This window comes from Argopecten irradians, chromosome 1, assembly GCF_041381155.1.
Source record: "Argopecten irradians isolate NY chromosome 1, Ai_NY, whole genome shotgun sequence".
NCBI lineage: Eukaryota > Metazoa > Mollusca > Bivalvia > Pectinida > Pectinidae > Argopecten > Argopecten irradians.
Genome location: NC_091134.1, coordinates 74,744,223 through 74,771,061, shown reverse-complemented (window position 1 = coordinate 74,771,061; position 26,839 = coordinate 74,744,223). Strand labels below are relative to the sequence as shown.

The following is a 26,839-nucleotide window of genomic DNA, read 5'->3' as shown; positions in this document are numbered from 1 at the left end:
GTAATTGATCATGAAATGTCCAATTACCATCAATATCTCCACCGAAGGTTTCATCATTCATCAAATCAAAATCATCTTCATTCTCTGTTGCATGCATCAGCTCATTGCCATAAGCTCCTGATTTCCCCACTCCAAGAGCCTTGAGAAAAAAATATGAAAGTAGAATTTATTGATAATTGATAGTCAGAACAAGATGTGTTAAAAACAATTGAGTGATTAACATACCTATATATAGTTATTAATCCTGATTTTCCACAAGAAGAAGTATACTCAGTCAAGAATTAACCTTAGCTATTAGAATTGTGAACTGACCATCCATGTGTACCTGCTTAATCAAATGCTCCAGATAATGTTATTTGGGTATTTGTACTCGTACTTTTGAAAAGTGAAGGGTACAACTCATGACAGACATCGCAAAATTTGCCGGCGAGACGGACATGTCCAGCAAAATTAGACTTGGACCGCCTATTTTAAAATCCGGTCCGGACTGACGGTCCAGCAATTATTGAGTACCAGATGTTGGAAGAAATGGCATCTCTGAAGTATTATGCAGGTGCCGAACATGGCAAAAATGTAAACTGCATACGATAATCATGAAAGAAGCTGCCTGGATACTAATAGCAATCTTGTTCGGTCCGGCTTTCTCAGTGCTTGCCAGTCCAAATGTCCGGCCATTTTTTTCAACTTTCGCGATGTCTGTCATGAATTCTTGTGTGAAACCAAAACTTAACAGATATGTTGGAAAATATATGGTTACAGTGTGAAGTAAATGATGATAATAAATAAGCTATTGCAGAAATAATTTTGCAATAATCTAGGCTATCTGAAATACTGTTGTTAAAGGCTCTTGACCATGTCTTGGAATTATTCTGATTTTACTGTATACTGAATATATATAAGTGGAGCTGGAGCAAAAAACTGTGTAGCAGGACCAGTGCTCAAATTGGGGAACACTAGACGGACACTCTTTATTGAGGTACTGCCTGGTCGCCGTGAACCCATTCTAGAACTGTTGAAACCAAACCAATTTAAGTTACACTGAATGTAATATTTTCTATATACATACCTTGTAATTTAATTTGGAATCAATAGTATTCTTCACTGACTATTCATCATAATAACCACACATTGTATGTAACTAAAGAAATTTGAGAGCATGTTTCATAACTCAATGCTCAGAAGTATCATAGATACCTCTAGGTCCTAATCCATTATCATAACTTTAAAGACTGTTGTTATTTTATGTTATATAATTGATGAAAGGCGATTAAAATAACTTTTCAAATTTTAACAACCCTATTAACTTACCACTGTAGGGTATCGAAATATTGACTCAACCTTAGAATTAGTTATATGACATTGCACTAAAATGTGGATTTTGTCACAGAAAAAGAGCATGTTAATCTGAAAATTAGGATGTTTCATACACTATGTAATAAAAATACCAAAAATAATGTAAGTAAGCAGCAAAATTTAGTTACATACGGAGAAATCAGTTTTAAACCGCTGGTGGTAGGATTCGTCCATTCTCATGCCATTTTCACTTTTGAGTTCCCACAATAACCTCAAATCTCACATTTCACAAAAAACAATTATTAAAAATATCAGTATTTGCTCTACATTGAATATACCATAATAAAATGTTTTTATTTCTTTAATGGTTTAATTTCAGTATTGTTATGGTTTAGATTTAAATAAATTATATGTTATTTTCGGGTTAGAGATTATGAACATCGGAGCAAGGACCGATTTCCGTCCAAAACCATTCTAAATATGTACGAGCTTCTGATTGGCTGATATGACCATACAGAAGAACGCAATATTTTCCGCCATCTTTCGTCAAACAACGGAAATTTCCGACAGAAGATGAAGAAAATAGATTTACAAGAAAATTACAGACGGAATATGATAACTGGACACGATTTTGAGTTACTTGTGTAAGAAATTGCAAGCATGAGCAGTTTGAATGTAGCACGTACGTGAACAAATGTGTAATTTGCGATAATCGGTCTCCGAGGTGTTTCCGACATGTCTGAAGTCGACATTGCCGAAGATCTACCGAATGGTGACGATTCGGCTTTCGCGGAGGACCAACACGATGGAAGCGGCGATGCTTCAAACTCTGTAGTTCAGGCATTAGATACAGAAAACGAAAGCCATAGCACAATTAGTGCTGAACATGTTTTTGTTGCAACCTCTCAAGGTCTTCTAACCGCAGCCGAACACTTTCAAGAAGCAAATGGCCTGAAAACAACGCACATTGTCATTCATGACCAAACTCTGACAGTTGATTCTAGTGGTCTGAAGACTCCAACTACCCCCATACCCCCTCCTACCCCCGCAACGCCTCTAAGTCGGGAGAAGGGATTGAAATACCAATGGGACGATTCGGTACACATGACAATTTTGCCAGTGCGTTGTAAACATACGAATGGAGAGCTGCATAAAGCTAAATTTGGTTCAGGTATGAACAGCATATTTAGCAGACGACGCAAGTTTTTTTCTGTTATTTTTTATCTTCTGTTGTTTCTCCTCAATCTAATATTTTGGTTCTTAACTAAAAAATAAATAACAAGAGCAACAAAATTTCCACTTCTTTAATCCTTTCCTCACCCACCCTAAACTTTAGAAGTAAAGAGTTGTGTCCCTTATGTGAAATATAAATTTCATAGTGCTGTTTTTTAAGCTGGTTGATATATTTACAAAATTAATCCGGTAGGGTTATTGCTGTTAAGGCTGTTATATCAAGCAGACTAGAAACCAAGTTCTCTGAACAACGTGATATTAATAACCTTTTCTTTCAAATTCGGAAGAGTTATCCCCCCTTAACATAAAATATTATGAAAATAGCGGGGGGGGGGGGGGGAAATTGTGCCGATTTTTTTTTTATTGTTACATATCTGGTACATCTTTTTATTTCTATTCTGATACTATCAATTATTTAAAAAATATACTGCATTATATTACAAAACTATTGAGTACATTATATGACAATCATTGATAAATGAAAAATACTGGAATTTATGTGTCGGACTCCGACAGGACAACCTGAACTGATCACACAACTATGATGAAGTTTTAAACTGTGTATATCAGTATTGATATTATCTTGTTTCATTCTTTCTGCTTGAATAGGCGGAAGAGGTCGCTGCATCCGAGCCTTTGATGACGAGTGGTTTACTCCTAATGAATTTGAGTCCAAGAGTGGACGTGCTAGTAGCAAGGATTGGAAGCGAAGTATTCGCTACGGTGGCAGAACTTTACAGTGTCTGATTGAAGATGGAATCCTCCAGCCCCATGCCACTTCTTGTACATGTGCAGCATGCTGTGATGATGAATCTGTGGTATGTATACAGTAATTGTAATAAATGATGCATCAAATGCCATGATTTTTATATGTTGAGGAGAAGCAAGATATCCATTACATAAAGGAAGTACAGACAGTCTGATACATCTGAAATTCGAACGCACCCATGCATCAATGTCATTGAAACGTTTCTATAATGTTTTTATACATGCATTCAAAACACTTTCACGACCACGATTAGAGCATCATATATGGTTTCAATGCAAATGCCGGCTGTCAAGCTGTCGCTGAATCGAATGTAAAAAACTCTGCATAAAATACAGCAAAGGAAATAGACCAAGCCATTGATACCAAACATATATATAATTACTGAAAAATGAATCTGTCTCATTCCCAAATAGTCTGAGGTTTACGTATATTGCACAGTATGCAATAAACAGGTACTAATATTTCTTAAAACACGTATATTGCACAGTATGCAATAAACAGGTACTAATATTTCTTAAACACCTCAATGAAATTATTCTGTGTGAATGCAAAAGGACCAACGATGAGAGAAATTAAGCCTAGACCGTTAAACATTTTAGTTTGTTTATATACTGTATTGACAATTAACAAAATGATATATTATTAATAATTACCAATATTATTTTTGATATCTTCAGTGATCATTCTCTAAGTTTCTGAAATAAAATTATCCATTTATGGATACAGAATTTCCAGTTTTCTCTATGTTGGATTTGGAACATTTCTGAAAATGACTCATAATCAAGCTAAAAGCAATGAGTTGTGTTTTAACAGACTGGACCAATCCGATTGTTTGTGCCATACAAAAGGAGGAAGAAAGACAGTGACAGTGAGGCGTCCTCTCCAACACGGATAGAAACCATTCCTGTTAACATTTCTAACAAAAAGCCAAGGATGAATTCCACAAAATCACCAGGACCAGCGGTCACTCCAGTCTCTCTATCTAATGCGATCACCCTCGGAAACCAAGTCCCTGTGTCTATGAAAGACCATGGTAAAAATAAAAACCTTTTAATATATGTAAGATGTACTTGCCCAATTGTTGTTAGTTTCTATTCATTTAACCCTGGTGTTTACTGTTGTTCATTGTTATATTAGGCAAAAAAAATATGTCTGTTTAGGGTAACATTGACAAAAACAATAGTGTCGGTAGGTCGGCATGTTTTTTTTTTGTTTTTTTTTTGTAGTGTCTTTCACTCTAAAATTATGGCCGGAACTGGAGATCGAAATCGCGATTTTGAATATATTTTTTTCGTAGAAAAGTGGGGAAAAAATAGGGTCAGTCAGGTAACCCTAAACAGACATATTTTTTGTTTGGCCTTAATAACACTACATAATAAAAACTTGAGTCAATCTGTCAACAATAATAGACACATCTCAATGTGGAGCTGATGTTTTAGGTATGATGGTCTCCATTGGTAATAACATCAACACTCACGCACAGGGGCCTCAGCCAATCAAGATGACCAGTGCCGATGGAGAGACAGTACAGATATTTACAACCGATGCAGCGGGAAATATCATCACAGGGGGTAAGCAGCATCCTTCTATTTATTCTGTAAGTCATGTTGCAGTTTGATTATGTTGGAAATACTCTCAATGCTGACAGGTGTCCTAGTGAAGAGCCTAAAAAATGCTGTGTGATGCGTCGACATTACATGGGCATTTTGGCTGCTTAGTCCATCAACTGTCTTTTGTGGCTTTGTGGATTAGTGTTGGTATATATTTACCATAGTCAAATGCAGCCTGCTCTTTGATGGATGACCGCTCCATTACATCGGACCCCGGTTAGACTGAGTTGTTGCTGTCTAGTTATAACCCCCCAACATGACTCTTTGAAAAGTGAGAAAAAAATGTTTATCCTGGTTGACGCTATTATACAAATATTGACTTTTTGTAGGTTAATACGAGGAAGTGTTAAACATGAGAAAGTTGATATTCCCCGAGGCAGAAGGCCGAAGGAAATATCACTTTCAAAGGTTTAACAATTCCTCATATTAACCTACAAAAAATCAATAATTGTTTTGTTATATGAAACGATACAATGATACAAGTTTTGCTACTAAGAATAATTTTGAAGCAAGGACATCCTCGATACTCCAGGGGTTCCGATCACTTACGATCTCTACACCCCTGGACTATCTCATAGTAAAACTGGAGGCAACAGAATAGAACAGGTAATTTAGTCATTTGATGTACATCAAAAGAGCCGTATAACGGTACACTGTGGTTGACTGTGTCGCTTTGATGTTAGGCGTCGCTCTCTCTGTAGTCTTCAAAGGAAATTTTTGCTAGCCTGTGATTGGTCAAATATTTTCAGCTGAGCTGCCCTCAATTTCACTATGAGATAGTCCAGGGGTGTAGAGATCGTAAGTGATCGGAACCCCTGGAGTATCGAGGATGAAGCAAGGACAGCGCAATGACTAATTAAACAAAAAAATCAAGAAAATCTTCATCCATGTATCCTCAGTAGGTATTTTTAGTACTTCAGCTGTACTTGTTCACATTATAACTTTCGAACATATAGCTACATTCAAAATGTGTTTAAACATCTTTCCTAATCCTACCTCACTGTTGTCTGCCATGTTGGATTTGGCTATTTCCCGATGATCGGCAATGCTCTATTTTGATTGGTCAAAAATGTGAAAGAGACAGGGAATTCCCTGTGTCTATTTATAGGCAGGTTACCGGATTTGCAATGCAGTGTTTTTCCTGGGTATTTTGGGAAATTGCCACCTGGTGAAAATTGGGAATTTTTGTGCGATAAAAGTAGGAAATTGGAAAAAAAATTAAGTGTTTATGGAAATTTTGGAAAATGTAGAAATAAACAATTAATGAATTATATGCTTCTCTAAGAATCATTGTAAGAATGTATACTAAAATACGATGTTCAGACTTGGAATTTCCAGATTTTTTTTTGTTTCGTCACACATAATACACTTCAACTCACTGATTTGGGAAATTTAGACATAGATTTGGGAAAAAATAACAAGAAATGTAATTGGGAATGGGGCCGAATTTCGGCCCCAAATATATAGGCTGGAAAAACACTGCAATGTCAACCTCTGAACAGGTGTTCATCAGTCTCAGGTTGACATTGCATTTTGTCAAGACCTGTTCGAGCGGTCTAGACCAATCAGAAAACAGCAAAACTCACAGTCATATAACAAAGGCATTTGTCATAGCAATGCTGTGTGTCTATATTAGCGCAGTTGATCTTTCTATGAATAGCCATACATCCCAAACACTGCACTAACCAAGATTATAGATGGATGATAATGCAATTATATTATAAGCGTGTTGGTAGTTAAAAATTGTTGTGTTTCCAATCGTTCCGAAGGAACAATAACTATGTTATCACACCTTAAGTCTCTCATTTCATACCTTATTAGTTGCATGTTTTGGCTAGGACGTAGGTACAGGGTACATATTGTACCTGCTTAATCACATTTCTATACAATTCAAAATTTCAACGATAATTCAGGGGTGTAAAAATCCACTAGCCCGACGCCCGGGGCTACCAAATTTTCAGCTTGGGCTAGTGGAAATTTTAGCCATACTAGCCCGGGGCTAGTGACTTTTTTCAAAGATATTTCAAAACGAAAAACATCAATATTAAGTCATAATAACACTTTAAAATTAAAACATTGCAATTCTATGTAATATTCGTATCTAACTTTAAATCTTAATCTGGAGTCATGTTGTCTAATTTATTTACGACTGTAGACAGGTACAGTAGACTTCCCGATCACCACAGTGAATAGCGATTCATAGCATTTCATGTGAAAGTTACGTAATTTGCAACACAAGTTCTAGAAAAACAATATACAAACCATCAAATAAGTCATTTAAATAGTTACAAAAACGATGTTAAAGAACTGGAATCTATTCCTCAAAAAGTCGGCAGCAAAGCCATGCCTGTAGCAGGCAGCCATATTTGTTATGGTTATTCTAATATCCGGGTTAAAGGTCAGGAATCCAGAATCCGGTTTCAGAATTTAAAAAAATCTAAAAATTGTGTTCTAGAATAACAATGTAATTCTGTAACAATGGAAATTTTCAAAAATCGATTTTAGGCATCAATTTGACTTCTAGTCAGATTCAATTGAATGGATATTGATGTCGGTGATACACCACTATGTATAACCAGACTGATTTTTGTGTGTAGATGCCGTGGTGATGACGCCCCTACCAGTTACCCCTAAACCTCCCCAGACAACCGTCATGACTGTACCCGATGTGTCCGAACAAAGGCAGTGGTGGCAACTCGAGGAGGTCAGTTTTAATGGACTATTCCTGCTGTAATGTGCATAAGGTTCATGTAAGCATGTAAACAGATAAAAATCTGTTTGCACATAACTGCAGTGATTGGAAAGTTTTGGAAACTTCTTAGGCCTTAGGTTTGTTTGTTTGAGTTTTATGGCCCATCTATAACTAGGGTCATTTACAAACTACAAGTCATATGCATTAGTTTTAAAAGTCACCAATATCATTATTTTCATTAATTTGGGTTCTAGGAAGTTTTCTGATAAAGTATACGTATAAGAGCCAGATCAGCCAAAAACTGTGCCAAAAATAGAATATAAATGAATAATAGGTAACTTACTATTTTCCTTTAAAACTGTTGAATTTTGGACCTTGAAAACTTTTAAATATAAACAGCCTTAACGTGTCATTTAGCTCACCTGGTCCAAAGGACCAAGGTGAGCTTATGCAATACCGCGAGGTCCGTCATCTTTCCGTCAACAATCGACTTCTTCTCCATAACGGCTGGCCGGAATTTAACAAAATTTGACCGGTAACATCCTTATGGACTACTGACTAAGAATTGTACAAATAGTTGGTATGAGCCCTGAGGGGCGGGGTCAAAAGTGGTCAATTTGGCTATTTTCATATAAACGACTTTTTCTGCGAAACTAAGCATGTGATAGCACTCATTATGCAATGGTAGCATCCTTATAGGGTAGGCATTTAAAATTGTACAAATGATGGGGCTGACCGGGGGCTAGAGGGACGGGACCAAAAGGGGTCAAATTGGCTATTTTCATACAAACGACTTCTACTTTGAAACTAAGCATGTGATAGCACTCATAATGCAATGGTAGCATCCTTATAGGGTAGGGAGTAAAAATTGTACAAATGATGGGGCTGACCCCTCGGGGGGCCGGAGGGGCGAGGCCAAAAGGGGTCAAATTGGCTATTTTCATACAAACGACTTCTTCTCTGAAACTAAGCATGGGATAGCAATCTTAATGCAATGGAAGCATCCTTATAGGGTAGGGGATTCAAAATTGTGCAAATGATGGGGCTGACCCCCCGGGGGCCTTGGGGCGGGGCCAAAAATGTCAATTTGACTGTTTTCATATAAACGACTTCTTCTCTAAAACAAAGCATGGGATAATACTTATAATGCAATGGTGATATCATTATAGGGTGGGGATTCAACATTATTCAAATAATGGGGCCTGAGGCATGGGGCCAAAAGGGTTAATTAGGCTACTATTTTCATATATTTTACTTCCTCTCTGAAACTATGTATTGGATAGCACTGATAGTTGTATGGTATCTACATAATCGTTTTATGGTTGGGATTCAAAATTAAACAAAATCGTGGGGTCCGTAGTCATGCGCCATCCGCCGTGCGTAAACTTTTAGTGGAGACTGTAATATATTTATCTACTTTAATTTCCTTATATGCAATGTTATATCGTATTCCTACAGCTTGTTAATGGAGTGCTAAGCCAAGCCCAGCAGATAAAAGGTCTTATAGAACAAGCTAAACAACAAAGTCAAATGTCTCGTGATGCTGCCATTCATCAACTGAAGATGCAGATGGAAAAGGAAAAACAAGATGTAAGCAAATGCATATAAAAGATAAACTCTTTGATTTTAAGTTGTTCTGGCTATGAGCCAGCGGCGACTTAACAATTCAACACTCGAGTAGACAGTGTTGGACCCATTTACTCTTGATGAGCATATACATACATGGAGACTCTCTTACACTACCAAAATTATCAGTATTGAACACAGAACAGACCTTGTGGCAAACCTCCTGAATTTTATATTTAGGCCACAAAAAAATAATTACTTTGTTCTCATACCCAATGTCAGGTAAGTTAAACAAATACAATACATAGCCACCAAGGAGTCAATAAATTGTTTTCAGACAAGATCATGGCCCTAATAAGGTTAACACATTACTGTAAAAGCGATTTGAGTAGTTCTAGACAAAAGTTGCTTTATTCCACGGACGCGGCCAGGGTTCAGCCTAAAAGACATCCGACCACAATGAGTAATAGCAAGTGAGTTCGAACATTTCACATTAATTTAACTACAGTGGACTTTTCTGGCATTTCACAGTAATACCAACTACTCTAACTTCCATGAGAACTGGTTTGTTTCAGATGTTATTACTGATTTAAAGGATTTGTGCAGTCAAAAATGATAATTTCAGTGTATGCTGGAAATGGCTTTAAAAGACCATGTAGAAACCTCTCCGTGCCACGCGCGACCGGAATAACCTGTAAACCGCCGATATCGAGGTCAAATTTTCTGACCACCCGATTATGCATATTTTCTAGCTCTAAACCGTGTGACGTCACAATAGTCCATGGCTTATAGCTGTACTACAACTGATGTGCTATCACTTACGTCGACGGTCACAGGAAAAGCCGATCAAAGATTTTTTAATGATTACTTTTGAGTGAAGTTAATCGTACAATAACTTTGGCTCGAATTTTTATAACTAAATAAGTGAAATTCGATGTTTCAAATACTCTAATTTATGCTCTAATAGCAAGTATCTTCGTGTAATTATGAAAGAAAATCCACACAGAAATAAAAGTTTCAGATTTTTTTGTCGAGGAGTTCAGCAACGAATAGGCTTTATTTAGATAATATTTTCCTGTAGTCTGTATCTTTGATACATTGTGAATTGCAAAGTTTGTGACAGTAAAATGAAATTTTACTTAACAATTTAAGAAATCCTTGATTAAAGCATCAAAGATATGATGCTTGACATACGTACACACCGATGATTGATCATTACAAACATTGTATTGTGTGTAACCGAATAAATCGAGATACATTTATTTCAATACCGTAAAACGTTTCAACATGTGGTAGAAAGAATTTACTTTTGATATTATAAAAGATCAAATAATTAACTAACCATTATCTTTGTGTGTTCAGGTAGCCGTCATCCTTTGAGTAAAGAACAGACTTTATAAGAAGGAAAGTGTTGAATTATCATTTATGACGGCTACTGGAGACGAACTTGTTTCCTGTCTGTGATTATACCTCGTCATTCCCACGCTACACGATGCCAAGATTTCAGTGCCCCGTCGAAGGTTGTGCATGGTCTTCTCAAGATCTGGGAGAGGAATTCGCAGCGGCACTCACGACGGCCCTTCAGATCCACGACAGAACTGCCCATGCTACTCCGGCCAATCCAACTCCACCGAAACTAAAACTGGACCCACCACGTGTTTCCGCAGGATGCGATCCTGATCAATGGTCGGCGTTCATTAGACAGTGGGACATGTATAAAGTCGGAATGGCAGTAACTGACACCGTATTGCCAACTGCTTTTTTCTACTGTTGCGATACTGATCTTCGGACGGACGTTCTCCGTGATCTTCAATGTGACGTAGCTAACATGGCAGAGGTCGACCTCCTGGCGGCTATAAAAAGACTAGCCGTTAAAGATGAAAGCGTTCTCGTTCACCGGATCAGCAGGATGACACAGTCCCCTGGCACCGGTATTAGAACATTCCTCACAAGTCTCCGTGGTCAGGCCGCACTGTGTCAGTATAGGTCTACGTGCAAGGTAGCACATTGTACTCACGTGTTCGACTACAGTGACGAAATCATCAAAGACAATCTTGTGCGTGGTATTTCTGACCCGGAAATTTTGTCAGATCTGCTCGGCGATTCGAAACGGACCGAACACTGGACGAAACGGTGTCCTTCATTGCCCAAAAGGAACAGGGCAAAGCGACAAAATGTGCAGTAGGAGATTCCGCAGGCGCCATGAGTTCCACTCGGAAACAGCTCGGAGACTCTAAACAACAATCGCCGTCATCAGGATCAAAATGTTGGGCATGTGGTGGAGCGTCTCACGGTTCAAGGAACGACCAGAAGACCCGTTCTCAACATTGTGAAGCATGGACATTCACTTGTGGCAAGTGTTCAGGAAAAGGCCACTTCACATCATCGTGCAGTAAATGTACAACTTGTGGAAGTTGGGGTCATCGCGATGCGTCGTCGAGAGCTTGTCCGCAATCACAAACAATTCGCAAGAACTCCAAAAGTCGTGCATCAGGAACATCTTCGCAGGATGTCAACACGGACAAAGCCACTTATGTCTACGATCAACTGTGTAGAACTACCGAGGACAGTGAATCAAACACAAACACTTGCTCGCAAGACGGTCCTAAACGTGGTCATGAGACTCAACGTCAGGCCCCAAGGCTTGACCATCATGTGTTCGACGGACAATGGATTTCCCGTCCATCCAAACCACATCCAATGATATCGGTTCAGATGACACCCTCACCGGACGATCACGCGGCGTTTGGACATCCCATGAAAGACAAATCTGACCTTAAAACAGTGACAATGTCGATGGTGGCTGACACAGGGTGTCAAAGTTCTATTATACCCCTCAAATCTGCCAACATGATGGGGGTACGGAAACGTGACCTGCTTCCAGTTAAGTTAATCATGCGAGGAGCCATAAAAGAAGATCTTGGCGTGATAGGAGCAGTCGCAGTTGACATTTCTACAAGAGACACTGACGGATCTGAACAATTGACCCGTCTTTTCTGCTATGTATCTGACACCATGGAAAAAGCTTTCCTGTGCAGAGAGGCGTTGGTCTCCCTTGGGGCCATTCCTGAAGAGTTCCCAAAGACTGCACAGTCACGAGATGCAACTGCTTCAGCGGCTGACACAGCGGAAGAAATGTGTTCGTGCCCCAGACGTCGTAGTGAACCTCCTCCACTTCCCACTTCGCTACCGCCAGGGATCCAGGCAACAGAGGATAATGTCGAGAGCCTTAAAGAATGGCTTCTTGACTACTACGGGTCTACAACCTTCAACGTATGCGAGCACCAGCCACTACCTCTGATGAAGGGTGAGCCATTACAACTCCATGTCGACCCTGATGCAACGCCAGTCGCGACCCATAAACCAGCCATCGTTCCGATTCACTGGCAGGATAAAGTGTATGCCGATCTACAACGTGACGTCCACATTGGTGTATTGGAACGTGTCAGCGCCAACACACCTACAACATGGTGTTCTAGGATGGTCGTCACTGGTAAGGCCGACGGAACCCCACGACGTACCGTAGACTTACAGCCTCAGAATCGACACTCCGTCCGCCACACCCATCATTTCACCTGGCAGACCGCATTCCACAAGGTACCAAGAAAACGGTTACAGATGCCTGGAATGGGTACCACTCGGTGCCCATCCGAGAGGAAGACAGACACTTCACGACCTTCATCACACCATGGGGACGCTATAGATACAAGGTGGCTCCGCAAGGATTTCTCGCGAGTGGTGATGCGTACAATCAACGCTTCGATGCCATAATCTCAGACTTCCCGAATAAGGTCAAATGCGTCGATGACACGTGCATGTGGGAAGACTCCATTGAAGCGGCATTCTTTCAGGCGTGCGAATGGCTCGACTTATGTGCTCGCAACGGCATCACACTCAATCCCAAGAAATTCCAGTTCGCCCAGGATACCGTTGACTTCGCGGGATTGACGGTCACACCAACGAACATTCGACCAAGTGCCAAGTTCTTAGACTCCATCAGGAACTTCCCTACACCGACAGACATCACAGGCGCCAGAGCTTGGTTCGGACTCATAAACCAGGGTGCATATGCCTTCGCTATGACAAAACAGATGAAACCATTCCGAGCTTTATTGAAACTGTCCACAAAGTTTGTCTGGACAGATGAGCTGGATCAACTGTTCCGTCGGTCAAAAGAAGTCATCACTCAGGAAATGAAAGAAGGTGTGCGTCTGTTTGACCCTAACCGACCTACCTGCTTGGCCACCGACTGGTCTGTTGACGGGATAGGCTTCCTCCTGATGCAGAAGTACTGCTCGTGCACGAAAAGGACTCCCGCCTGCTGCCCCGACGGTTGGAAACTGTGTCTAGTTGGCAGCAGATTCACACACCCTGCAGAAAGCCGCTACGCCCCAATTGAAGGTTAAGCATTGGCTGTTGTTTACGCACTACACCAGACTCGGTACTACGTCCTGGGATGCAAAGACCTCCTCGTAGCAACCGATCACAAGCCGCTCCTCCAAATACTGAATGATCGATCACTCGCGGATATCTCTAACAGACGCCTCCTCAACCTCAAGGAAAAAACGCTCGGGTACAGGTTCACAGTGGTGCATGTCTCTGGAAAGAAGAATCAAGGTCCCGATGCCGCCTCTAGACACCCTGTTTGCAAAGCGGATCAGTTACACCTGCCTGGTGAACCGGAAGATCTGGATTTGGAGATCGAGCCATTTGTTCCTCTACACGACACTCTCCATAGCCTTTGTCAACAAAGTGAGGATGTAGATCTGGCTGATGACTCGCTCACCGTTGCTGCCGCCACTACTGCTTTGTCCTCCGCCGGTACAGTGGTCACGTGGGACATGGTTCGGGAGGCAACTGCCTCAGACACCACATTCGCCGACCTCATCCATTACGTAAAAACTGGGTTCCCCGACGAATGCAGAAAGATGCCGATGGCACTACGACCATACCATCGTTTCTCGTCTAGTCTGTGTGTTGTGGATGGTGTTATTCTTATGGGCCAGCGCGTGCTTATCCCGACGGTACTACGAAAACCTATACTCGAGGCTCTCCATGCAGCCCATCAGGGTGTTAGTGCTATGCGTGCGCGTGCAGTTGACTCTGTGTATTGGCCGGACATCACGATCGACATTGCCAAAGTTAGGGATCAATGTTCTCACTGCCATCAGATGGCCAAGTCCAACCCAATGCAACCGCCAGCTGAAATAACGCCCCTGGACTACCCATTTCAGAAAATCTGTAGTGATTACTTCACATACAATGGCAAGGACTTTGTAGTGATTGTTGACAGATACTCTAATTGGCCGATGATGTTTAGATCGGAGTCCGGTGCAGATGGTCTGGTTAAGCGGCTGCGTGAGACATTTGTAACATTTGGCATCCCCGAGGAATTAACGTCTGATGGTGGTCCACAGTTCACTGCAGGAAAAACTCAGGTGTTTCTTAAAGACTGGGGTGTCCGACACAGGATTTCTTCGGTGGCGAATCCTCATGCCAATTGCAGGGCTGAACTGGCTGTTAAGACGATCAAACGGATGCTCATGGACAATATCAACGCATCCGGATCCCTTGACATGGACAAGTTTCAGAGGGCTCTGTTGATTTACAGGAACTCCATTGACCCCGAAACGAAGGCATCTCCAGCGTTGATATTGTTTGGTCGACCCATTAGTGATGCCATCCCAATACCAATGGGTCGATACTCTCCCCATGAGACCTGGACGGAATTAATGTCCCATCGGGAGAAGGCTCTCGCGCACCGCCACACCAGAGAACACGAACGGTGGAAAGAGCATACTCACCAGCTTCCACCCCTCAAAGTCGGAGACAACGTGTACCTACAAAATCTTGTTGGGAACCACCCTCGCCGATGGGAGCGAACAGGAGTTGTTGTAGAAGTACGTCAGTTTCACCAATACGTGGTTCGAGTGGATGGCACCGGTAGAGTGACATTACGAAATCGTCAGCATCTCCGCAAGTTCACTCCCTTCAACACCACCTCGCCTTATGCCGCAGTTTCGCCACCCATATCAGACGTACGGCCATCTAAGGTGATGTTGCCTTCCGATGAAATTCCGTCTGCAGCTGCAGCCCCACGACGACAAGGTGACCAATCGCCGCCTCCACGGACGACACAGGCCACGGCTCCTGTATCACCACCGGCCCCACTCCCCCAACTGTCACCACATGTGCGCGGGACACCGGCTCCTATGAGTAGCATGACAACACCGTCACAGGGGGCCACTCTCACACCAACACCACGTCTGTTAAACTTTAATACAACAGGTGACCATGACAACATCCCTCAGCAAATTGAGCCAGTTGTAACGCGAGTACCACGAGCTCTCTCTCGACTTCAGCCACACAACAAGCCAGGTATAAAGGAACTGGAACTACACGGACCTCATTATAGTGCAGGAGTTGTACCAAATGATTCATCGTCGTGATATTAACTCTCATACATGTGCATGTGGACTTCAGGACAAGACTATTATTTCAGTTTTATATGTCCCATAAAAACTTGCCCTTGGGGGAGGAGATAACTAACCATTATCTTTGTGTGTTCAGGTAGCCGTCATCCTTTTCCATATTCCTTCAGTATCATCCATGTATTGAATTTTTCAGCTGGGGGGAGGGATGTACTTTTTGTAATCTGCAACTTGTTTAAATCATTGTTTTATAATTATGTTGTTTCATAAGTTGATTTATGTTGTAATTAATATGTTATTTTCTGAATACCTGTAAAATATACATGCATGTTCACTGTATATGTCATGATGGAAAAGTATTTCATCCTTTGAGTAAAGAACAGACTTTATAAGAAGGAAAGTGTTGAATTATCATTTAATAATCGAGATATTAAGCAAAACAAACTATTTTTTCAGACCGTGCGGTCGCTTTCAATTTTTAATCGATATACGAGTAGAATCACCGATATTATAGATATATAATTAGCCATGCCTTTGGTTTGATGGTTATGTAATACCTTGACCAGGATGTTGTTTACCTGTACACAACACCATTCATCGAACTCACCTGTAATTATCTGGCCGCGGGCAATTTGCTATTCGGTTGACTATATCGGGTATTTGCTATTGTCTTACTGTCAATCAGGTTAGGACATCCGTTAATTGGATTGTGATTTGAATTATGGAAAAGTGGAAGTAAAATATACCTGATCATACCTAGGAGTATATATTACATACACATATATATATGTCGTACACAGGTAAAACAAAAATAAAAGGTGACTTATTCAGAAACAAAAATGGTTCTAAGAACTATTTCAACTAAAGGTTTAACCTTAAAAATCATTCCAGTCTAGAACTGTAATGTACATGTATAGTCATACAAGAAAGGTTACAACATTATCACACTAAATATGCTTATTTAAATATCACTTAGTATATTTTTAAAAAGGTACAAGATATTATATCTATTTATAATGCCTGTATACAAGTAATTTCAATTTTCATTTGAACACTTTATGTGGTTACTTTTTGGATTATACGATAAATGTTCATATATCATACTATTAAATCTCGGTGTGATATACAAAACGGTCGACAATGAATATACTATTTTAAGGATTCAGTTTAATTTTGAAATAATGAACTTAAATCTACACTTAAACTGTGATTTAGGAACATATATCAGAAATACCATTGACATATTTCTGCTCTTTAGTAAGCGTTATGGATAAAGTTTCAAAGGCAACAATATAGATATACATATTATTTTCGGTATAAGTTCGGTACTGTTACTCCAATATCACATAACTGATAACCGTCCACATTTTATTTTTACTTAAAAACTGTGCTGTGTTTGCATCGTTATAGAAGAAGTTTGAAATAAAAACACGGATTCTAGATATATTCATGCTAAACTTTGTTTCAGTCCAGACTGATCCGAACATCATTTTGATATCACTATCGAACTGGACTGATTATCTAATCTAAAGTTAGATATATGCTTGTCTGAATTTTTTAAGTGGTGTAAATGGAATGTTTTGAAACTGTAAATATCTACATCATAAAGCTAGAATAACCATTTACTCGAAAAACTCAAATTGTAGATCTAACGTATACGTATACATGTATAGTACTAGGCTTACCTTGTGTAGCCGCGGACTACTCTGACATCACAAGACCACGTGACCACCTAGCTCATTATCTCTGAACCGTGGTCGACACTACCCGTAAATCACGACCAAAACCAACCGATAGCGCTAAAAGATAGGCGATTCGTTGGGTGGGACTTAATTTTTCATTCATCCAAAGCAATATCCTGACGTAAAAAAAAAAAAAATTGGCTGCACAAATCCTTTAAGTGAGCTCGTAGACTGGCACAAGGTCCTAATAATACCTTACAAAAAACTTCATCAAATATAGAGCACTTATATATAATATGAAAACAGAATTTTAATACAATTTTCTTTATTCAATAATTTTGAACACAAATTAAATTGAGTTTGAAAATCATTTTGCATTCAAAGAAGACTTTCATGTCATACTGACAAAATTCTAGTATTCAAAAAGTTTAAATAAATTATAACGTATAAGGCCCAAAAAAATGTCTGTTTAGCGTTACATTGGCAAAAAAATAGGGTAGGTAGGTCGGGGATTTTTTTGGTGCTAGCGTACTCTGGCACTATTTTTCTTGTCGGATGTGGAGTCTGTGTACATCCGCTATGTGCAGATTCAAACTGTGCATGGCATACTGGAAGTCAGTGTCTTTTACCGTTTAATAGATTTCGCCGTGATTAAGTGACACCAACCTTTCAAAAACATATACCAAGACATACTTGTCAGCAATGTTCTACTATGAATTAACAACCGTGACATTACACAGTGCTAAACACATTAGTTTTGTGTAAACTTCAAGCGGTGTATCATACAAACTCTTGCATCAATATTCTAAGCATCTGACCGACTTTGGGAACTTCAGGAACAATACGATGCAAATCAGGTGTATAAAGTCAGTAAAAGAAAGTGATGAGAACTTTTAGTACTGACCAAAGACATTATTTCATACTGGAAATTAAGGTTAGGAAGTAGTTAGCCAGCACTTAATGTCTAACAGACATATTCAGACATATTTCTAGTTTTTCAATGTCTTCCATTTTAAAGTAATGGTCGGAACCGGTGTCTGTGATCGAAAATCCCCACTATCAATCCCGACTTTCAAAAAAAAAAATTGTAGAAAAACGGGGGAAAAATTAGGGTCCGTCGGGTAACCCTGAACAGACATATTTTTTTTACCTAAGATGATTAAGCGATGTGAATAATGATTCTTAAGTCTGATTTAATTGAAAATATTGTTTAGTCTGACATAAAGGTTTTAATGAAGGAACTGTTTGCTTAGAAGTAATTTTAGATCCAGTTGTTATGGAAACTTGGTGTGCTTTCTGTCATTGATATTGATGATTAATTGCAATTACACTTTAAGGCACTGAATGCAGCGCGGATTGAGGCCCAGATGAGCATACAACGTGCAGTGATGGAGGAGCGTGCACAAAAAGACATTGCAGTGCAGCAGGCACTGGCCACAGCTCGTGCAGAGTTACAGGAGAAATTGGACTCAGTAACCGTGGTTACATGTGACAAAGTACCGTACAATGACTCGTGGACCCACCAAAGTAATCAAAATAATATAGAGAGCATCATGGTCACAGAAGTAGAGGATGATTCTGACAAAGAGAAAGAATGAATTGTGTAGAACTGACTTAGCATTGATTAGCAATCGCTTCATTCAAGGATCACCTGATTGTACATAAGCAATCAAAATCGTCAGATCACAAATTTTACAGTACAAAACATCTGAAGTAGCCTAATCAAGGAAAACATTTTTAATTTGTTGCTGAGGCTGATTGACCTACATCTTCATTGTTCATGAAGAAATACAGCTTCCTCTTGTTCCATGTAGATACCAGATTAATTGTAAACTTATGTGTATAAGGCTGGGGAGATGTTTACCAAGTCACAAATTATAAAAAAAAAAACTTGGCATTTTCCAAGAAAAAGGAGAAGATAATATTAAAGAATAGCTCTTCCAGATTTTACTGAATATGTTCACCATGGCAAGATGCGATCAAAGATCTTTCGTTTTATATTCTATGAGGAAATTATTCGCACTAAAATTAAAAATAAAGTCTAAAGCTTTAGGCATTACAGCCATTAATGATCTGACACTAATTCCTTGTAATATTCTTCTGTAACCCCCATCTCCTTACCTCCGGACCAGTGTTGACTCCACACCGGTGGATTGTTACATGATCCTGGAGCCAGATAACAAGTAACTAGATAAGTGTGCCTTAGTGAAAGACACGATCAATTCCACTTGTAATTACCATGATATACTTATTGTTTTATATTTGTTATAAAACAAAATATCAGTAAGAACTAGTCAATTCAAATATATCCCTACCTATGTACTCTAAATATCTCAGTTTTGTATAACTACGTTGAAGGATTCCTTTACTAGCACTTCCGCATAAGTGTTTGAAATTTCTGGAGTAGCCCTGAGGATAAGAAAGCTCTGCACTAAAAATGATATTGATAAAGTGATTGTGTTCACTTGGTACAGTAATTGAGGTGACGTCAAGGTACTGTGATTGAGTTGACATGAAGGTACGGTGATTGAGTTAACGTGAGTTGACATGAAGGTGTGGTGATTGAGTTGACGTCAAGGTACGGTGTTTGAGTTGACGTCAAGGTACGGTGTTTGAGTTGACGTGAAGGTGTGGTGATTGAGTTGACATCAAGTTACAGTGATTGAGTTGACGTCAAGGTACGGTGTTTGAGTTGACGTGAAGGTGTGGTGATTGAGTTGACATCAAGTTACGGTGATTGAGTTGACGTCAAGGTACGGTGATTGAGTTGACGTCAAGGTGTGGTGATTGAGTTGACATCAAGTTACGGTGATTGAGTTGACGTCAAAGTACGGTGTTTGAGTTGACGTGAAGGTGTGGTGATTGAGTTGACATCAAGTTACGGTGATTGAGTTGACGTCAAGGTACGGTGATTGAGTTGACGTGAAGGTGTGGTGATTGAGTTGACATCAAGTTACGGTGATTGAGTTGACGTCAAGGTACGGTGATTGAGTTGACGTGAGTTGACGTGGAGGTGTGGTGATTGAGTTGACATCAAGTTACGGTGATTGAGTTGACGTGAAGATATGGTGATTGAGTTGATGTCATTGTACAGTGATTAAGCCTTGTTATCCAGGTTGAAAGGACTACCAATAATGTAAACAGTACAGTGCTGTTGATACTCTGCCATTTCACCTCATAGATTGTCTATGTGAGCTGTTGTTGATATGAGCACGTACTTAACTAGCATCACATGAAGTCATTATCATGATAAAAAAAGGGTAAAACACATGGTCAAGTCTTCAAGATATTGATGAGAAAGTTTTATGTTGTGTTCATTGAAACTCATTTTCATCCTTGTTGCTTTAGAAACCTAGTCTAGCTCATCATTCTAAATGATTGAATCTGTGAAGAGCATTCTGATTTATCATAGTTACCCTGGTAGCTTCCTTTGTTTGAATTTGTGAAATAAAGTAAGAGAAACAAAGGAAGCACCTCTCATCAGAATGAGTGAAGCAATAGGCAAACCTGTTTCTTATTCTTAAGTTTCAAAGATTTGTTTGTTATAATGATATGTATTTTATTGTATCCAGTAATTTGAGATGTGTTGTTGTACAGACTGTCCAAGGCTCACATCCATTAAAGAGGAGCTGTTGTACATAAACATTTATAATATATAATAAGTGTTTTGGATTTATTTGTAATATAACAAATGTGTCAAAGTGCTATACATGTATTTTAATGAAGTCAATTTAATATTTTTAAGTCTTATCTGATTTTCAGAATTATTGATTTTGATATAAAAAGTTGGAAAATATTTTTAAAAAGGTGGATACTCTAAACAAACTGTTTGTATGATGTTGTAATATAAATCTGGTTAAGATTTTTAGGTCATCTGACCCAAAGGGTCATCATGCATCGTTCGTCATCATTCGTCATGCGTAAACTTCTCATTCAAATGACTTCTTTTCAATAACCTAAATGCCCAGGGTACTGATATTTGGCCTGTAGCATGCTGGGATGAAGGGCTACCAAGTTTGTTCAAATGAATGACCTTGACCTTCATTGAAGGTCACAGGGGTCAAATAGGCTAAAATCCTTTAAACAACTCCTTATGAATAATTAAAAAGCCTTGAGACATGATATTGAGCCTGTTGCATTCTGGAATGAAGGGCTACCAAGTTTGTTCAAGTGAATGACCTTGACCTTCATTCAAGGTCACAGGGGTCAATAAGCTAAAATCTTTATTTTTTTCTTATGAATTAGTAAGAGGCCTAGAGCCCTTATATTGAGCCTGTGACATGCTGGGATAAAGTGCTTCCAAGTTTGTTCACATGAATGACCTTGACCATCATTCGAGGTCACAGTAATCAAATAGGCTAAAATATTCTCAAAAAGCAAAAGGCCCAGGGTACTCATATTGGGCTTGCTGCATGCTGGGATGAAGGCCTACCAAATTTGTTTAAAGTAATGATTTTGATCTTCATTCAAGGTCACAGGGTCAAATAGGCTGAGAACATTAAATGATTTCTTTTATACTATACAACTAAGACCCTTGGTACTAATAGTCAGCCTGTAGCATGCTTGAATAAAGGGTTTCAAGTTTGTTCCAATGAATGACCTTGACATTCATTCAAGGTCACAGGGGGTAAAATATGTTACAATCGTTAAACATACAACTTAATGTATTTCAGTTCTAATATATATTGTATTAATACTCAGATGACTGTAAAGGTCCATTGGGCCTCTTTTTTATTTTGAAGCACAATGTCCGGATTAATATCTTAAATGTGATATACATGTCCAGTTACAAGTGGTCAGTCCCTTGTGTGTTCAAATCAGTAGGTGTCTGACGTAAGTTTGGAGAGGAGTGGAACAAGTGATGGAGTACAGAGAAATAAATACTTGATTATATTTTGATGTTTTTGGTTGTTGTTTAAACAGAAATTCCTGTTGTGACAAATCTTGCGAAATAGTCGGTTAGTCGGTGTGTGTAGTGAATGGTCATAGCAATAACATCATCCATCCATCACCTCTTTATTAGGTCATCTGATCTGACATGTTGGGATGAAGTGCTACCAAGTTTGTTCAAATGAATAACCTTGATCTTCATTCAAGGTCACAGGGGTCAAATAGGTTGAAATATTTAAACCAATTCTTGAGAATAACTCCAGACCTAGAGACCCGATATTGGGCCTGTGACATGCTGTGATGAAAGGCTACCAAGTTTGTTCAAACAAATGACCTTCACCTTCATTCAAAGCCACAGGAGTCAAATAGGTTGAAATATTAAAACAAATTCTTGAGAACAACTAAGCAGCCTAGAGACTCGATATTGGGCCTGTGACATGCTGGTTTGAAGGGCTACCAAGTTTGTTCAAACAAATGACCTTCACCTTCATTCAAGGTCACAGGAGTCAAAATGACCAAAATCTTTAAACGACTTCTTGTGAATAACCAAGAGACCTGATATTGGGCCTGTGACATGCTGGGATGAAGGGCAACCACATTCTTTAAAACAAATGACCTTGGTCTACATTCAAGGTCACAGGAGTCAAAATGGCTAAAATATTTAAATGTAAATAAAAACCTGATATTGGGCCTTTGACACGCTTAGATGAATGACCAAGTTTGTTCAAATGAATGACCTTGATCTTCATTCAAGGTCACATGGGCAAATAGGCTAAAATCATTAAATGATTTCTTGAATATAACTAAGACCCTGAGTACTGATCGTCGACCTGTAGCATGTTCAAATGAATGACCTTTGCCTTCATTCAAGGTTACAGAGGGAAAAAAATATGTTACAATCGTTAAACATACAACTTAATGTATTTCAGTTCTACCATATATTGTATTATTAACGGTCAGACCGTTTAGGCCCATTGGACCTCTTACTATAGTAAATAAAACCGTTTTGTATTCCGCCTTTCGTCCATCTGCAAACAGTTCTGGTTATGCCTATACTCCAAAAGTACCGATGGAATCTTTCTCAAAATGTAGATTTCTCTTGGTGCCTGATTAGGCATACCGTATACGACCCAATAAGCGCCCAGGGCGCTTAAAAATGATAAAAATGAAAAGGTGCTAATAAACAAAATTATTGCAAATCTATACCGTTTTATGTAGTTTTGGTCTTTATTTATGCCTGGGAATTTAAAATTGAGGCCTAAAAAGGGGAGGGGCGCTTATAGGGACATGGGTGCTTATTGGGTAGAATACAGTAATGCATTCAGGGATAATCGGAAAACAACATTTCGTCAACAATTTCAACTTTATTAAAATACTGCAGCAATTTTGTTAAAATTTTGTAGAAACTTTTCATGGTACTCGGCTAACCATAGATGTAAATCTGGCTTACTAAATGAAGAACCAGGGGGAGTAACTCCATCAGTCTTACCAATAGTTGCACATTGTCTCTATAGTGCTCAATTGTTTTTACATGTCAAATAACTAACATGGCTGAAAGGTGTACCATTGCATTTGTACAATTAAAGTGTATTATTACTATTATTCATAGAAAGTCGCTGAAGGTAGTGGTCTTAAAATCTTATTTGTAGTTCCTTTTACAGGGATCTGATAATTGGTTACGATTTATGTAACAACATAATTATATATATATATATAAGCATAACCATTTTTATTTTTAGACGTTTCCATGTCTAGATGAAAAATGGATAAAAATCATATTCTACATTGTACCATACACGTAAACTTCTACCCCATCTAGCGGATAAAAATCGCATTTCTAGCTCATTTTAATAACTACTGTTAGAAAGAGCGATAATGTTCCCTTCAAAGTCGCCCTACACTACTATACAAAGTGCCGTCAAATGTAAAGAAGCATATAACAAGGACGTATATGTCTCACTTATAAATCCTTGCATATAACAATGAGTGTGTGTGATATATCCAGCTCACTACTGGGGTTTATCGTGGGCAATCAGCAGATATCAGAAAGGAATAAAGCTTAAAGCTGACAATGCAAGTTAAAAATTATTAAATGATTTTTTGATGCTGTGAAACAGCATTCTTAGGTACGCTCTGAGAGCCTGTGCACATCAAAACAATGAAACCACTCCGCGATGAAAATTAAAAGTTGTTTTGTTCATTACACGTAATACTTGATGGTATGAAAAAATAAAACCCCAATATTCAATACCACAGACATAGAATTTGTACATACGTATACACCATGGATGGAGTGGTTTAAGTGTTCAGTTGGGACTCTATGATATTTGTATTACTCCGAGAACACTGGTATCACGAACAACACCTTCTTCGCTGTCTTCCTCCGCGACAGACTTTCGGTGGATTTTGGATTGTGTATGTTTATTTAAATTTTACGTAATTCATGCTAATGATCGATTATGGTAATCAAATGTTAGGAAGGTAACTACAAAAGAAAGTTCTTATAACGCTTATACAGTTTTTTGTCTTGGTTGCATTGACGAACTATATCCGATGATACACTGTATTATTGCGCAGTAAAAGTTAATAGTATGTGTCTGTCACTGGGAGTTGTGTCTTTTGTTTATCGACATCTGCGTTATATTGAAAGGGGAAAGGTACAAAATTTATCAACATATATAAACTTACAAAATACAATGATGATATAGATCTATATATATATACGAGCATTTTAAAGTGACAAATAAACTTAGATTGCCGTGTAATGTACGGTAGCCTTATGAAGACTTGCTAAAGTCCGATGTATTGTCGATGTAAATCCGAGTGATATACGTAATGAAATAATGTACCTTTTATTCGGCATTCTGGCCATGACCTATTAGTCAAAAGTCGTCAAAGCAACCCATGTAAGTTTTCTAAAAAGGAAACCAAAACATGTCCGGAAATGGTAATATTTCTTAGTTATATTTTTCCGAAAATATTCTTCAATGTAAGTGGATATTAAGATACGGATATGTTTACTTATTATTTTTTGTCTTTGAAGAGACATTGATGAAATTGATAATTTAGTAAATAAAAAAGAATCATAAAAAATGATACTCAGATTCTGAATGGTTTCATTGGTGTCGAAATTGTTATTTCAGAAATAATTTAGATATAAAATTTATTACAGTTATTTCAAGAAAATGAGTTATTCAACTTATTAATCTTGAAAAACTTTAAATATCATAAAATAATTACGGTATACTGTAAATATATTTTGTTAAACTTCTTAATTCAACACTGCACACTTAAAGTATACTAAATTCAATATTTAAATGAAAAACCAATTTCTTTATTATTTGGTTTGGATCCTTCAATCACAGCATCTGTGAGTGGCCTTGGCACTTTGATTTAAAAATAAGTATACTCGTTGTTCAAGAATCGTTTATGAGACATTCCCCGGTTGAGGACAGCCATTTTTGTTTTATGTTCCGACGACTCACCGACCCCTATATAACATGTATAAAGCGCGTGAATCGACACACGTGCGCTCATTCGTGTACCCATACACCTAGCAGTCCACAGTATATATCACCTACAAATAGGTAAACGAATCCCTCACCTGTAAAACTATATGGGACTTTTTTTAGCAAGAAAACATGTCAACTCCTCTAAGCTGTCGTTTAGATGTTTCTCAAAATAAAATTCCAACGCAAGTGAATAGAAATCCAAACAATAATCCGTCCAAATATCTCCACGTATATCATCGTACTCGATGCACTCAACTGACCATGTACTACGTACCTGACCCGAACGAGCGACAACTATCAAGGACACACACACGTGTCGATGTACATGTACGTGTAAAACTTGGTGTATATTGAAGTGTTTTATTAGATAGCTGACAACACATTCATCTATTACATCAATGAAATATTGTCAGGTGAGTGCAGTGTTTATTTTCAATTTGACATTGTTATTTGCAATATCGGGGCATGTGTATCTGAGACAAGACATGTTTAGAATGACACACGTGTGTCAAGTGTCCCGTGCTTTATATAGGGGGTTGGCCAGTGAAGGTTACTAAGCAGAGCAAAAGAAAAATGGCTGCCACTTCCTTAGATACCACACTGTCATAACTAGGGGATGTCGTAGAAACAATTTTTGAAAAAAATATTTCGCTAATATATTTTTTTAATTTCAAACGCATGTTTTTAACTTGCATTGTCAGCTTTAACCATCGCACATTTAAACGTGAAAGTCTGTCATGTGACAAAACTGTGTGTGAAGGGCATTTCTCTAGGGTGGCTAGATATATTATATCGACTTTATTGACGGAACGTATTTTGGCAATGTACGGGATATTTTTCTAGGGTGGCTAGATATATCGACTTTGTTGACGGAACTTACTTTGGCACTGTGTGTAAGGGATATTTACCTAGGGTGGCTAGATATATCGACTTTGTTGATGAAACTTACTTTGGCACTGTGTGTGAAGGTCATTTCCCTAGGGTGGCTAGATATATCGACTTTGTTGATGGAACTTACTTTGGCACTGTGTGTGAAGGTCATTTCCCTAGGGTGGCTAGATATATCGACTTTGTTGATGGAACTTACTTTGGCACTGTGTGTGAAGGTCATTTCCCTAGGGTGGCTAGATATATCGACTTTGTTGATGGAACTTACTTTGG

General features: G+C 38.7%; 2 protein-coding genes across 3 annotated transcripts in view; one reads left to right on the top strand and one right to left on the bottom strand.

Moving 5' to 3' along the window:
• LOC138314310 (protein PAT1 homolog 1-like) overlaps nt 1-1,570 on the bottom strand; it is a 63,874-nt gene extending 62,304 nt beyond the window's left edge. Inside the window, exons 1-2 of the mRNA XM_069254596.1 lie at nt 1,486-1,570; nt 28-139 (exon numbers count right to left, since the gene is read on the bottom strand). Of these exons, the coding sequence (XP_069110697.1) occupies nt 28-139; nt 1,486-1,533 (160 nt within the window). The 5' untranslated portion in view covers nt 1,534-1,570. The remainder of the gene's footprint in view (nt 1-27; nt 140-1,485) is intronic.
• Nucleotides 1,571-1,796: 226 nt separating this feature from the next.
• Nucleotides 1,797-22,169, top strand: LOC138307962 (deformed epidermal autoregulatory factor 1 homolog). Of its 2 annotated transcripts, XR_011206072.1 has the most exons (8): nt 1,797-2,464; nt 3,136-3,344; nt 4,109-4,328; nt 4,735-4,866; nt 7,503-7,609; nt 9,056-9,187; nt 18,614-20,254; nt 20,290-22,169. XR_011206072.1 is itself a non-coding variant. In XM_069248915.1 (7 exons), the coding sequence occupies exons 1-7, from the start codon at nt 2,029-2,031 to the stop codon at nt 18,872-18,874; spliced, it is 1,497 nt and encodes a 498-aa protein (XP_069105016.1). In that variant the 5' UTR covers nt 1,797-2,028; the 3' UTR covers nt 18,875-22,169. The 2 variants fall into 2 exon arrangements, 1 of the variants encoding a protein (XP_069105016.1); XM_069248915.1 differs by having other exon boundaries at nt 18,614-22,169.
• Nucleotides 22,170-26,839: the final 4,670 nt, after the last annotated feature.

Coding starts and splice junctions, on each gene's coding strand:
- LOC138307962 (XM_069248915.1), top strand. CDS start 2,029: ATGTCTGAAGTCGACATTGCCGAAGATCTACCGAATGGTGACGATTCG. Junction 7,610..9,055: donor AGTGGTGGCAACTCGAGGAG/GTCAGTTTTAAT, acceptor GTATTCCTACAG/CTTGTTAATGGAGTGCTAAG. Junction 9,188..18,613: donor TGGAAAAGGAAAAACAAGAT/GTAAGCAAATGC, acceptor TTACACTTTAAG/GCACTGAATGCAGCGCGGAT.